The 14,816-nt window shown below is 39.1% G+C and overlaps 1 protein-coding gene across 1 annotated transcript in view; it reads right to left on the minus strand.

Moving 5' to 3' along the window:
- The window catches only part of LOC132494987 (nuclear body protein SP140-like protein), a 110,342-nt gene that overhangs the window by 25,259 nt on the left and 70,267 nt on the right, over positions 1–14,816 (minus strand). The window contains 4 exon segments of the mRNA XM_060106480.1: positions 4,415–4,468; positions 9,329–9,394; positions 10,015–10,068; positions 14,155–14,238. Of these exon segments, the coding sequence (XP_059962463.1) occupies positions 4,415–4,468; positions 9,329–9,394; positions 10,015–10,068; positions 14,155–14,238 (258 nt within the window).

Below are 14,816 nucleotides of genomic sequence, written 5' to 3' on the forward strand. Positions count from 1 at the left end.
ATATTTATTGGTTTACAAAAATGTGACCAGAGGCTCACAGGAACCAAACCCTGTATTTCTCCTGGGAGCAAAGGTACAAGATTAGCTATATTTGTGTTTGGGGTGATTCATGAAGCCCATATACCATGAAAAATGAGAACTGGCTGTATATGTATACACATGAACACACACAATTATTTTCAGAGTTCACCCACTTTTTTCATTGTTTTTTATTTCAGTTATTATACTTTTCAATCTCAGAATTTCTATTTGGTTCTTTTTAAAAATATATATATATAGTTTTGAAACTTGATGAATGAATGTGGGTTGGGGGTTAGGAAAAAGGGAGGAATCAAACACATCTTCTATGCTTTTGGCTCAAGCAACTGAGTAGAATTAGTGCCATTTACTGAGATAAGGGTGAGTGGTGGTGGATGACAAGTTTGGGAGTGAAATAAAGGAATCTGTTTCATGTGTCAAATTTGAGACTCCAAGTGGAAGTTTGGAGTAAGAAGTTGAACTTATGACTTGGCAGTTCAATAAAGGCATCAAAGGAGGTGAAGTATAATTGGCAGTCATTAACATATTGATGGAATTTATAGCTACCAGACTGGATGTAATCCCTAGGGATGAAATCTCTCCTACATGCCAACATGTAGATATCAGGAAGACATGAAGGGACCATCACCACCGATAGAACCACCACTATCGACACTATCATCAACATCACCAACAAATGACCAGGAAGGAGCTATTAGCAAGTAGGAGACCATGATTCTCCAGAAGACAAGAGAGTGCATCAGGTTCTCCCAGCTTACTCACCTGATCACAGTGATGCCAAGGCTTGCCAGGTGTTATAAGGCAAGAGGCAGTCAATGACCTCGCAGTCAGAAAGACCATGATCAGGCCACCCTCTGATAAGCTGTACTAGCTTCATCCTCTTGACTGGAGAAACCAGCTTGCTAGGGACAGATCCCTTCAGGTCTAATGCCCAGGCTCCTGGGAAGATGTTTGCCTTTCCATGCACACTGCTCTCCACACCTGCTGCCTACCCCTGACTCACCCATGAGGTCAGCAGGGCCGCTCATCTATGGTCAATCTGTATAGTCCTCTTGGGAGCCTGTGGTGTAGAGGCAGCCTCACCCTTACAATGCGATCTACAGAGTAATCCTCATTAACCAACAACATCGATTATTACGTCACTCTCCATGACAAAGAACTAACTACGAAAAATTACCAACCTTCTAATTGTAGTTTGCTGACATTTCTGTATCCCTCCCTTTATTTTAATGTCTTTTTTTGGCTTTAAGTATACAATCATATATTTGGATTAAACTTTTCACAAACTGATAGAATTAATTTATTCATTTAAGTTACTATCCAACACATTCTTGGATGCATCAATATGCAGAAGCTTAACTATTTCTAATGCAGACTCTCTTCTTACCTGCCACACAGCAGGAGGAAAGAATTCCTTTGATGCTAGGAACTTTAACCTGGGGCAAGGACAGACGGAGGAGGAAATCATTCCAAGTGTTTGGGGTATGACACTGGTCTAACCTTGCGGAATTGGTACTTTTCTGTTTCATCATGGTGGAAGAATATGGAGGTTCCCACGTTGCATTTAGCACCTAAGGTTGCTAGATTGTGGGGCTGTGTCAACAAGTATATGTGTCACTGGGAACCATTGCTGTGACTGGACCCTGGGCTATGTTGCAAATGAGACCCTTGGCTCTTTGCCTCTGGGTGAAACTCAGAGTTTTTAAGAAAGGGAAGATCTGGGTGCACTTCTTTATTCTCTGGAAGCAGAGGTCACTGTGAATTATCCTGCCACATTATAGGACGAGCTATGGGAACTTCAGATGCAGCCAACAGAATTCTACCCAGTCTTTAGCATGAGCACAAGCTTGGCCAGAGTCTTTCAAAATCTTGGCCTCTCTGCGGAAGCCTTCTATACCTCTGTTTTGGGGGATATCCCAAATCTGGTTTTTCCTTCCATTATGCCAAATTCCCATGCTACACCAGTAATGATGCTCAGTTTTGAAGTCTGTTTGTATATCTTCACCCAAAATGGGTCCCATGAAGGAAGACTGGGTTTTAGCAGTCATTAATATAGATGTGGTCTGATTTTCCAGGAAAGAGAAGTCGTAGAAGTTTGAGAGTGTGAAATGGGTAAATCGAGCCGTGAAAATTGAAGTGGGATGAGGCCCACAAGGATGAGGTCTGGTAAATAGAACGTGTATAAAGAAGACTCCTCAGTATTTGGAGATCAAAGAAAAACTGTAGAAAGTATTTTAATGATACTGGTAATAATATTTAGCCTATAAGTAGTAATGCTTATTAAATATAAGATATAGTTTTAAAAAAAGATATCGTAAACATCCTCACGTAAATGCTGAACAAATCATTCACATTATGTATTTAGGTGAAGGCAAGAAAGGAAATTTGAAAAAAAATGATAAAGATCACAAGCTGATTCAGATTTAGCAACAAGATGGGAGGCTGAAGTAGAAAAATTTATATACATCTTATTTTACTGTTTTTAAAATACTTTCCAGGTTCTTTTTTCTCTATTTCTGCCAACACAATCCAACTCTATGGGTCTGCGTTTCTTACAAGGCTAACTAATCAAATTCCAGAGACCAGATTTTTAAAATGTAAGTCTTCATAACTAACAGAATTACAGAAAGAGGAGGGAAAGTCCCCTCAAACCATAGCTGTAGAAGGAGAGAGAGCAGTCTGTACCACAAAACTAACATAAAGAATTGATCTGACAGTATTAAATTGAGAAATTTCATAAGAAGATAAGTCTTGTAAAATATGGAGACGTGTCTGTTTGTAACCATTACCAATTTGCTCTGTTCTCTGTAATATAAACTTGTCCTTGAAAGAGTTATTTGTAGGGGTCTTGTAATAACCCCCTCATTTGAAATTATTGCCACTTCTTATAAAGACAATTTCTTCAGAAACTTAATTCTGATTGATTGTCTTGATCATTTGGGGGCCTGGCCATAATATTTTAAGTGACATTTAGATCCTTAAACTATATAGATGCTTGTAAGATTTTATATTGAATCAGAAGAAGATCCTTGGCATTCTGACTTCCTCATATGCAAATGGATAATAAAATGACCCTAGATTTCCTATTTAAATAAAGATTTTGAGAGTCTTGTCTCACTTAAATTTATTCCAGCTATTTTGTAATGGGAAAAAAAGATATTCATAGAGAGAAACAAATGACTTCGGCATACACATTTTTTAAAGGTGTATGAAAATTCTTAGTAGAAGAACATTAAATAAGACGTGAATAAATGGGTATAAGTCTTTGTTCTCCCCAAATTAATCTGTAACTTCAACACATTTCTAATTAGAGCTTCCAATGAACTTGGGAAGGAAGTGGGGGAATCTTCTTGAGTTAATTTTAAAATTCACCCCCAGTGAATCATCAGTCTGGTGCTACTTCTGAGCTCTCCTTTATCTCCTGCAATTTTCTTGTAAAAGAAAAACTAATATATAGACAAGCAAAGACACTGTGTGATCAAAGTGGTGGTTGAAATCATAATGTAATAGTGTAAGGAATATTTTTTAAATTCTCACCTCACATATACACAAATAGGCAAAACTCACAGGGTTTTGGATGTAAATATTAAAAATGATAAGGTACTTCAAATATTCTAGAATCAAATATAGAACAGTATTTTTTAAATCTTCAGCTAGAAGCTGTTGTAAATATGATAGGACACCAAAGAACTAGAGAGGAAAAAACTAACAAATTTGATTCCTAAAAATGTATAACTTCTCTAGGATAAAATATTCCATTAACAAACCTAAAAGAAAAACAACAAATGGGACAAAATGTTAGGAACATATAGAATCAAGATTTAATGTACATGTATATCATATAAAGATTTCTATATTCATTCAGCATGGTGAGAAAAATACAAACACCACAACATGACTGAGCATTCCATGACAAAGAGTTCTATGGAGAAGAAAAACAAATGACCAATAACAAATGGAAAATACTCAACCACACTAAAAATGAAAATAGTGCATGTTAAAGCATCCCTTAAAAAGACTTTTTGTAGTTCAATTTAAAATGTTAAATATTTTAATTTTCTAGGTATGGTATAATAATTTTAAGAGAGAAAGTATGCATAGAATTATCCTATTTAGATAAATAAAACTACATTGCAAAATGTGTTAACACATGCATAGAAAAATTCTGGAAAGATATATAACAGTGTTTATAAGAAACATTTTAAAATCAGCATAAAAAGCAATGTGAAGATATGAGCATTTTGAAAAAAATAGTTACTTTAAAAGGCATTAATTTTTTGTCTCATTAAAGGTATAGAAAATAATAATAAACTTTAGCATTAAAAAATAGTTGGTTTGTAACATGAAAATCGAGTAAATTCTTATGCACTCTTACTTCTGTTCTCACTGTGTTTTCCCAAAGTAGAATTGCTTCCAGTATCCATGGTATCTAGAAAGTAACAGGTGGTGGTCAGAAACTAAAAATTTTGAAACTGTAAAAAACTGTAAAACTTTGAAAACTCTCTTCACTACTTATGTGCATCAGTTTCCTCATTTATGAAACAGGGATAACAACAGTTATGCTGTTCAGGTTTTAAATTTCTTATGAAGATTAAATAAGATCTTAGTTGCAAAAGCTAATGAGAAATCACTGTGTAAATCAGTAACATGCTAGAGAGCATCCTTCAAAACTATATGGTGAGTTTATGAATAGTTGTCTGAGGTCTTTTATTCCTGTCAGGGCAAAGGACCATTTATTTGTCTTTTGAGGCCTTTCCAAGGTTGTGACCAAGTGACACTATTATCTACCAGCAGAAGAGTACTTTTATTTCTTTGCTCCATGATACTGCCATTTTTACCAGTGTATTTCAACGACATCATCCATGTATAATCAACAGGACCCATTCTGTTAAACAGAATTCTTTTCTCCCTGCAGTTCCCCAATGGGTCAGTTCAAGCAAATGAAGAGGGGAATGGGATTCTGACATGGATTGGATGTACTCCTTGTCAAAGTATGTTTAGAGTCAAGTGCATCAGGAACTGGAGCTCTGATTTCAGACTCCTGACATTCTGCAGCACAGGCCCTGTGACCTTCACCTTCCATAACTGGCCCGCCCCCTGTTGTGAGCTGGTAAGAGTTCTCCTTGAACACCGATCACCTACCACAGCTCCCCCAGGGTCTGTGGTGTCTGCTGAACCACCCCTACCCTGACCTTGGGTGTCCTTACCCATCATGTCAATGCTTGGCTACTTTCAGTCCATGCTTCTTGGCTTCTAGACACACTTTTTGAAAAACACATGACACGGGAACATTTCTCAAGTCCTTGGAGCTCTGTTCCTAAGTTATGATTTGTAAAGAATTTTCATTTGCACCCCTCCCCTCACTTCTGACCAGCCACCTTTCATGGACTCCTACATCACAGGGTGACTCTGCTTCTGAGGTCGCTTTCTCTTTTGTTGCTTCTCACTGTCCTTGTCCCTTCCTTTTAATCTGCCTTTTCTCTTTTCCTCTTTGCCCAAAGTATGTATCTTTGTTTTTCTATTTTTTCTTTATATGTTTTTCCCATCCATCCATTAATGATGTTTTTATATACATTTGTACTTACTTTTATGTGACATTATTCTTTTCCAGAAATATTATTTATTACATTTATATGTATATGTATATACAAAATTCAATCATTAAAATAATTTTTATAGATATTCTCATATAAATACTATAAGAAACTAATTTTTACCAGACAAATTCCAAATGTTGGAATACAGAAAGTGGACTTTTTTTCTATTCATTCAACAAATGTGCTGAGCATCTTTCATGTACCAGGTGATGAGGTGAGTGATGATGATGCATGAAGAGTGAATGTTTGTCAATCTTATGAGCAACCAGGGAACTGACACTTAATGAGTGAATACACTGAAACATGGAGAATGTTAGGACACAGATTGTACAGGATACTCTGGGGAGGCAGAAGGCAGGAGGAACTTGCAGAGTTTGAGATGAGGGACCTCTTCTGAAGGAGGTATCATGGAAGCAGTAGTTAACCAGATTAGGGAGAAAGGTGACTAAGATGATAGTCCCAAATGGATGGAGAAGCATGTGCAAAGGTCTGGATTCAGCAAATACAAGTAACCAAAAGGAGTTTAGTATGTCTGAACATAGAGTGAGAGAATGAGACGGAATCGTGAGAATGGAGAAAGAAGCAGGAGCCTCAGATATGGAGCTTTGGAGATCACATGAAGAAGAATTAACTTATTCCTAAAGAAAATTAAATGATATTTGGCTATTATGTAGGAAAGCAGCATGAACATAATTGCATTTTTGAAAGATCAATTTAGCTAAATCACTTAGAATATGTTTGGTGGGAACAGTATGAGAAGGAGGACAAATAAGGAGCCTGTAGACCTAGTTCAAGTGAGAAGTGATATAGATATGGAAGAGAGTGCTGGCATGGGGATGGAAATAAATGGACAGGGTGGAGACACATAAAAGGAATGATTGATAGAGTTAGGTGACAGATGGGGTACATCAATTGAGGAGATGGCTGTGTCACAGATGACTCTGAGAGTTTCAACTTGAAAGAATGAGTCAGTTAATAAGTGGTTTAGAGATAGCAAACACTGGAGGACTAGACGCTTTCTTTAGGGGGCAAGATGACGCGCTCAGTTTTAAAAGTGTTGAGTCTGAGAGACATCTAAGTGGAGAAGTCTAGAACCTTCAGGACCTTAGCCAGAGGCCTTTCTGACACTTGGATAATTGGGTTTGGAAGCTTAGAAGGCAGAGCTGGGCTGGAAATGTGTGTTTAGGAACCATTAGATTGTAGATGGTGATTGAAACCATAAGAGTACATGAAACCCCTTTGGTGAGGTACCTGGTAATCTGGGTGAGTTACAGGAGCCACTTTGATACCTGGGGACACCTTACCCTGAAAACTCACTGCTGGTGTGAACCACCCCTTGTGCCAATGTTGCTTTTGTCTCGTGGTCATCTCAGATCCCCCAGTTTCTCCATCTCTCTCCTTTCTTTCTTTTACACAGCCCCTTTCTCTCTCTACCATTTTTCTCTCATCTTTTAACCCTTTATCTAGGCAGTTATCTCTGTGCCTCATCTTTATTCCTCTCTGTTGATTGCTTCCTGTATGTATCTCATTTTGTCTAGTTTTTTATGCTTCTGTCTCTGGATCTAGTTTTACTGCTGAAGTAATCCTCTTTATGTTGTCACATCACTTTCTGTTTTCTCTTTGCTTCAGTTTGTTTCTCTTAATCTTATCTTGATCTTTTGGCTTAAAAAATTACAATCTTTGTGTTTATCTATATTTCCTTCAACCATATTTGGCTTCATCTCAGAGGTTACCACTTTCATTGTCACCATCTGCCTGCTCTTTTGACACTGACCACACTATTGACTATTATTACTTCTGTCAGTTCTCTATGAGCTTTCTACATCACAGGACTGTCCGTCAGTCACAGACTTTATTATCATGTTTCTGGTAAACTTCCTAGAGGTATCTTGAAAATTATCCATCTTCCTCTACAAAACTTCCCAATCTCGTGATATTTGGATCTCATGTCCACTTAGAAAAACTTGACACTTACTCAGATATCTTTCAATTTGAAGAAACTTACTCAGATATCTTTTCAGCCTAATTTTTCAATTATTTCTCCTTGCATTATCCACTTAGCGTCACCTCCCTCCACCCAGAAGCTGAGCTCTTCTTTCTCTTTTGGCTCCTTCAAACCTGTTGAAAACAGTCCAAATCTGTGCACAGGCCTGTCTGTATATGAGTATGTGTATTGGTGTGTGCACATATGGCAATGTTTTGGGGGAGAGATAGGTAAAGAAGGAAGAGCTTTTCTTCTGTGCAGACACTAAAACAAAGATAACTGAGAACTAGTATCACAATTGGCTTTTCTATCACATGCTAATAGATTGGCATCTGTTCTGAGTCTCTTCCTCTATTTATTTTTAGAGCTTTGAATCCACAGGACATTGAAGGGAAATAAGGAAACAGCAGACTGTAGGTGGCGACCAGGAAACAGACTCTGATGTGGTCATGCTGATCTATGTTCGAAGCTCAGATGGGCTGAAGAAAAATATACCTGTCCAATGACTACACCTCATATCCAACAGATTTTCTCTGTCTCTTTAAATCTACCCACACCTCCTCCTCCTCCTTTTCTTCAATTTTCTGCCCATCTGTGAACTTCGCTGTCCCTGATTTCTCTTAACTTCTGTGTTGATTTCTCTCATTTCATCAGTTATACTCTTAATATCTGTTCCTTTTTATTTCTCTGTTCATCCTTTTTGGCATTATCCTTCTAGGTGTTCTGTATATCATACAACTGGTTCCATTCCTACCCTCTCTGTTTCTTTATGGTTTTTGCTTTTTCCCTCTCAATCTGAATATATATTTCAAAATCCACACCAATAATGGTGGTTATATACCCACCAATATATATACATATATATGTATATATGTGTGTATATGTATACACATATACACACACACACACACACACACACACACACATATATATATATATATATACATATGTATTTATTATTGTTGCTAAATAAGTTTTCTTGCATCAGGCACTGATACATTCCCCTGTGAATATGCCAGGTCCCTCGTATCCCCTCTTTGGACTCTGATCATGTGACACAGCTCTTATCTTCCTGCCCGTTACATAAAATAGTCACCCTTTTTTACCCTTATACATTTGTACATCTATTTCCTCATCCTAAAATGAGGAAGCAAGAGTTAGCCTCCCTAAGTCTTAAAGATTTTGTGATAACAGAGTAAGATCTTATTTGCCAAAGGAATTTAAAATATCATGGTACAATCCAATTACAATGTGATGAGTATCTGTCACAAACTATACTAAAGTTTGAGAATGGTTGATCTGAAGCTTTTATTTCTGTCTATAATTACACAGCAGGACCAGTTGTCTTTTGAGGCTTTTACGATTACAAATGACATTAATGTCAACCAGTATATCACTATAGAAATCTAGGATCTTAGTGTTAGCAGGCATGACAGTAAGTGTTTAAAAAGAGACCATCATTTTGGTGATTATTTCTGCTAAAATAGGAATATAAAATTACATACATTTAGTGAATATGAGTCATTCTATTAAACATGAATTTATAATAATTTCCTGCCTCTTTCCATTTTCTAAAATCCAAAAAGTAGTTCCCAGGATTAACTGGATACAAGGTAGTCAAGGTCTCAGAATAAAATGCACCAGGAAACAGTGTCTTTTCATTCCTGACATTCTGCAGGCCAAGGCTTGGCATCCTAATCTTCTTTACCTGACTCATTTCTTAGTTCCTGAGTCTCATCTTCGTTACTCAGTTCTGAAGTGTCACTGCTGATCCCTGCAGAAAGAAATGAAATTCCTTTACAGTCTCAGCCTGTGTCCTAGGACCTATACAGCATGGAGTTCTTTAAAAGGAAATCTGGAAAGGGGAAGCTTATGTAGAAGAGGTAGGAATATTCCTACCATCAGGCCCCCTACAGCTCCAGCTGACAACCCAGTCAAGGTTGCTCCAGGGACCACCCCCAAGGCCGGGACTGGACACAACTTTGCCATGGAAGGCACTCGCTTTGGTCACTATTCTTTACCCTTTCCTCTTGTCTGCACATACTTCTGCTTCCACTTTGTTTCTTATCCAGGGGGATCATGGAAGCAACATTTTCAAGATGTCCGAGCCTCCATCAGCTGGGCCCTCAGTGAGCACCCCTCCACCCGGGGAACCACCTTATCCTTTTATGTGAGTGAAGAATAAACTTGTACTGTACTTGTGACACTGAACTTCTTGAGGCTTACAAGTAACATCAATTAGCCCAGCTCACCTAATTCAAAATGTATAATGTGAATCATCTAAAATGCCAACAAATTTATCATTTTATTTTAAAGGATATTAACAAAAATTTGAATGAAGCTTTTGTAGCAAAGAAAGATATTTGTTACAGCAAGAGTTTTGATTGTTCTTACGTCTTTTCCTATTGCTTGTGCTGCAAATTGATGTTTTTTCAATATCCCAAGGATCTAGGAAGGAAAGGAAAATACAACCAGTAATCTATATCTAAAAGAGTAGTAAATCTTATGACTACTCACATTCTAGACAGGATTTGGACTATAAAGACACATGATGATCATTTCTGTCTCTTCCTGTCTAAAGGAAAGTGAGCACTACCAAATGGAGAAAAGACCCCCCCAGTCCTTTAGCCCTAATTGCAAAGTCAAAGAAGTTTTGAAAACCAATATTTTTTCATAGGTTTGTACTAACTAGTTTGGCAATGAATTTGGACTTCAGCTGCCATGAATCCAATAAAATATTTATCACAGTTGTTGTGAATTCACACAATTTGCTGCAGGAACACTAATACGGTATATTTGAGAATGAGATTCTGTCCCAGACCCTAATGGAGTGTTTTATAACAAATAGGATATACACCACACTGTCTTTCTAAAATAATAAAACATTATTATCTTACATCTGGCTTTAAAGATTTTGAATAAACGATTATGAATATTTGCTAAGAGTCCAGGTTGTTAGTTCTGACTCTTCCAATAATTGTCCATATGTGATGTGTAAAGATCCTTAAATGTTTTATGTGCTGGAGTTTCCTCATCTGTGAAATGAGGGAACAACAGTTTTCTGACCTACCTTTTTAGGTTGTTGTAAACATAAAATGATACCTTATTTGTGAAGATGTTTTCAAATATCACTATACAGGCCAATGTCATGTTGCAGGTAATGCTGGGTTCCTACCTGGCTCTGCCTTTTACTCTCCATGTGAGTTCATAAAAGACCCTCAAACATTACCAACTCCAGTTTCCTCATCTATAAACCTGGGATAACCTGGCTACCCTAACTCCCTGTTAAGGTTTTTGTAAAAACAAAGGGAAGCTTTATTTATAAAAACCCTATGAGAAATCACCATGTAAGCCAATGATTTAACTATAATTGGGGTTTGATAGTATTTGGTCTTAAGCTATTTTTCCATCAATAATTTAATAGAAGCACAAATTATTCTGTGAAGTCTTTCTAAGTTGGGGACTTATGACAATATTAACAACAAATAGAGGAATGCTGTGCTTAGTATGCTCCATAGAATAAAAGCATGCTGAGGAACAAGTACACTATTTCCACTCTTTAGCATTAATAGATACTATAGTGGGTAGTAAAAGGTATAATTTTACTAGCATATTTTCGCTACATTTTCAATATATCAATTGACTGGGCTCATCCAGTTAAACAACAGTTTATATACAATGCCTTCTTGCCTCCTTCCACTTCCCAACAGGGCCAGAAAAGTTAAATGTGGAAAGTGATATCCTAGAAGGAATCAAATCAAGACACGTGGAGAATGCTCAGAATAAGATTCATCAAGAAAACAGAGCTCTGGATTTACACTCAGGATATTTGCTGTCCATGGCTGCAATCCTTATCTTCCTACATGAGCCATCTGGGATCGTGAGCAGGTGGCTTCTTTGGCCCCTCCTCCCTCACTTGATTCTAAAAAGTCAAGGTTATTGGTCACTGCACAAAGGAACAGGATTCTCGAGGGGTTTGGGCGTGTGACCAAGGAACCCATTCAGCAGGAAATTCCCTCATAAGAAAACTTGCAAAAGTCTTGAAAAGCCATGCGAGGCATGACCTGCATCCAGGCCACTCGGGGCTGCCTTTCTAAGTCATCTGCTGTGGGATAGATTAGTGATGTTCCATTCCCTGTTCCCAGAGCAGGGACAATTCAAATGCAAGGGGCAACTTTCCTCTGCTTGAACCTTACCATCCTTCCCTTCTCTCTCTTCTACTTCTGACCCCTTCTGTTGTCTTTTCAAACTTCCTTCATCTGCTGTTTCTCATGTAGGGTACCTTGGAAACCTTGTGTTCAGGACCTTGTGTGAGCCTCCTCTCCTCACCTCCTCCCACCCCCCGCCAACCTGGTGCCCTCCTGAACTATTTGCAAGCCTGGGAAATAATCTTCTCACGTGTCTGAGCCGTAGATGTGTTTTAGGACTATCTTCTAGAGCGGTCTTCCTACTAGTACTAAGGCAAAAGTGTTCCCTAAAAACTGCAACAAATCTACATTTTACTTTGATAGATCTAGTGAGCAATTAGATTGAGTGTGTTATTTAAAATATTGCTCTTTTGTAGCACCAAGATCAGGTAACATTTTATTTCTTCTTAGGACTGTTCCTAGTGTGTTTCCATAAATAGGTATGTTTCTGATATTGTCTAGGTCTAAAAAGTAGAAAGGGACAAAAATTCACCAACTTGTACACTACAGAGACACAGATCTTATGGCAACTCAGGCTACCCATAGGATTGAGGAAATAACATTTTTGTTTGTTTGTTTTTTGTGGGGTTTTTTTGTTTTTTTTGTTTTTGTGGTATGCGGGCTTCTCACTGTTGTGGCCTCTCCCGTTGCGGAGCACAGGCTCCAGACGCGCAGGCTCAGCGGCCATGGCTCACGGGCCCAGCTGCTCCATGGCATGTGGGATCTTCCTGGTCCAGGGCATGAACCCGTGTCCCCTGCATCGGCAGGCGGACTCTCAACCACTGCGCCACCAGGGAGGCCCGAGGAAATAACATTTTTATAATCATTTCGAGCTTCAATTTTACAAGAAAATAATGCAGAATCCAGGACGCTAGCCTTGTTATTCCCTTCAGTCTCCCATGAGACTTTGTAGAGACCTTGAAACATTTATGTTATTGTGTTTCCTCATCTAGAAGCAAGGGTTACAATGTCCATCCTGCTTGGCCCTTAAGGTTGTTGTAAGATATTGTTTGCAAAGGTTCTTTGAAAAATCACTGTATATGCCATGACTTGCTGAAGAATTCTGTCAAAAACAATCCTTTGGGTTTCAGAATGCCATATATGAGGTCTTTATTTCTGCTAACACTAGGTAGCTGGACAAGTTATGACATGATTCAAGTTGGTGATCAGATGATAATATGACCTTCCAATAAAGGAATACAGCCCACCCTTGAACAATATGGGTTTGAACTGCACAGGTCCACTTAAATTCAGATTTTTTCCATACTAAATACTACAGCAGGACTTCGCTGGTGGCGCAGTGGTGGAGAATCTGCCTGCCAATGCAGCGAACAAGCGTTCGATCCCTGGTCTGGGAAGATCCCACATGCTGCAGAGCAACTAAGTCCGTGTGCCACAACTACTGAGGCTGCGTGCCACAACTAGTGAAGCCCACATGCCTAGAGCCCGTGTTCCACAACTAGAGAAAGCCCCTGCTCAGCAACAAAGATGCAACACAGCCAAAAAAAAAAAAAAAAGAAAGAAAGGAAAAGAAATTAAATACTATAGCACTAAATGATCCACAGTTGGTGGAATTCATGGATGCGACCTGTGTGTATGGAGGGCTGACTCTTAAGTTATAGGCAGATTTTTGACTGCACTGGAGGTTGGTGCCCTTAACCCACGCATTGCCAACTGTATTTAGCTTTTTGTTCTTTGTAGAAATCACTGCATAAATCCACCACTTCATTGGCATAGCAACTAGTAGTTTTTTTTTTTTTGGCTGCGCGCAGGCTTTCTCTAGTTGCGACGAGTGTGGGCTACTCTTTGTTGCGGTGCACGGGCCTCTCATTGCGGTGGCTTCTCTTGTTGTGGAGCACGGGCTCTAGGCACACGGGCTCAGTAGTTGTGGCACGTGGGCTCAGTAGTTGTGGCATGCGGGCTCTAGAGTGCAGGCTCAGCAGCTGTGGCGCACGGGCTTAGTTACTCCGCAGCATGTGGGATCTTCCCGGCCCAGGGCTCAAACCCATGTCTCCTGAACTGGCAGGTGGATTCATAACCACCAGGGAAACCCGCAGCTAGTAGTTTTAAACACACTCATTACTTTGCTGGCCTATTTCTACTGTATAATCAATATAGGGTACATATATTGATGAATGGGACCCAATAGTTAAGAGGCCTCATCCTCAGATATAGATTTCATATCTCTCTGCATTTCCCATAAAAGTCCAGTAAAATAAAGACAGAGAATGGGATTCCAGAGTAAACTGGAACCATGCTACAGAAGGGGCTCCGAATAAGATGCTCAGGAAACAGTGGCTCTAGTTCAGATTCCTGCAGTCTAGGCCTTGCTCTCCCACTTCCTTACCAGATTCCTTTCTCAGTGCTGATGTGGAGGGTTCTGGGGACTCGTCTCCATCACTGGATTCTGTGGAGTCCTCACTGCTGATCACTGCACAGAGGAACAAAACCACTTAGGATCTCAGGGTGGAGCCCACACAGCAGGAAACCCCAGAATGAGAGCACTAGGAAGATCTAGAAGCTAAGTTAACTCAAGGCACCATGGCCTGTGCTTGAATGTGTGTGACCTGCAGGTTTCTCCAGGTCCTGCCCAAAAAGTAATGATATTCACAGAGGGCAGCTTTGCCTGTTCTGCCAACACTGTACTTCCCTCACCCCCATTCTACCTCTTACCACCACCCTCAGTCTACCTCTGACCCTCTACTTCATTCTACCTCTTTCTTTCATTCTTATTTTATTTCTTCACCTTCCTCTTGGCTTGGCCCATTTTCCCTAATTATGCCTGTCTTTCTGGGGATGGTATCTCTTTATACCTCGCTTTGTCTTCGTGTGTTTCTTTTCCATCTCCTCTCTTGAATACCCTGGGTCTCTGATTTTTTCCCTTTTCTTTATCTTGTACCCCCATACTTTCCTCTCTTGCTTTAGAAATTGTCTCTTGGACATCAATACTTATTATCTACCCCTTTTGTCTTTTGATATTTTTCCAGTTCCTGGGGAGTCCCTTCTGCT

Source organism: Mesoplodon densirostris, chromosome 8 (assembly GCF_025265405.1).
Source record: "Mesoplodon densirostris isolate mMesDen1 chromosome 8, mMesDen1 primary haplotype, whole genome shotgun sequence".
NCBI classification, from domain to species: domain Eukaryota; kingdom Metazoa; phylum Chordata; class Mammalia; order Artiodactyla; family Ziphiidae; genus Mesoplodon; species Mesoplodon densirostris.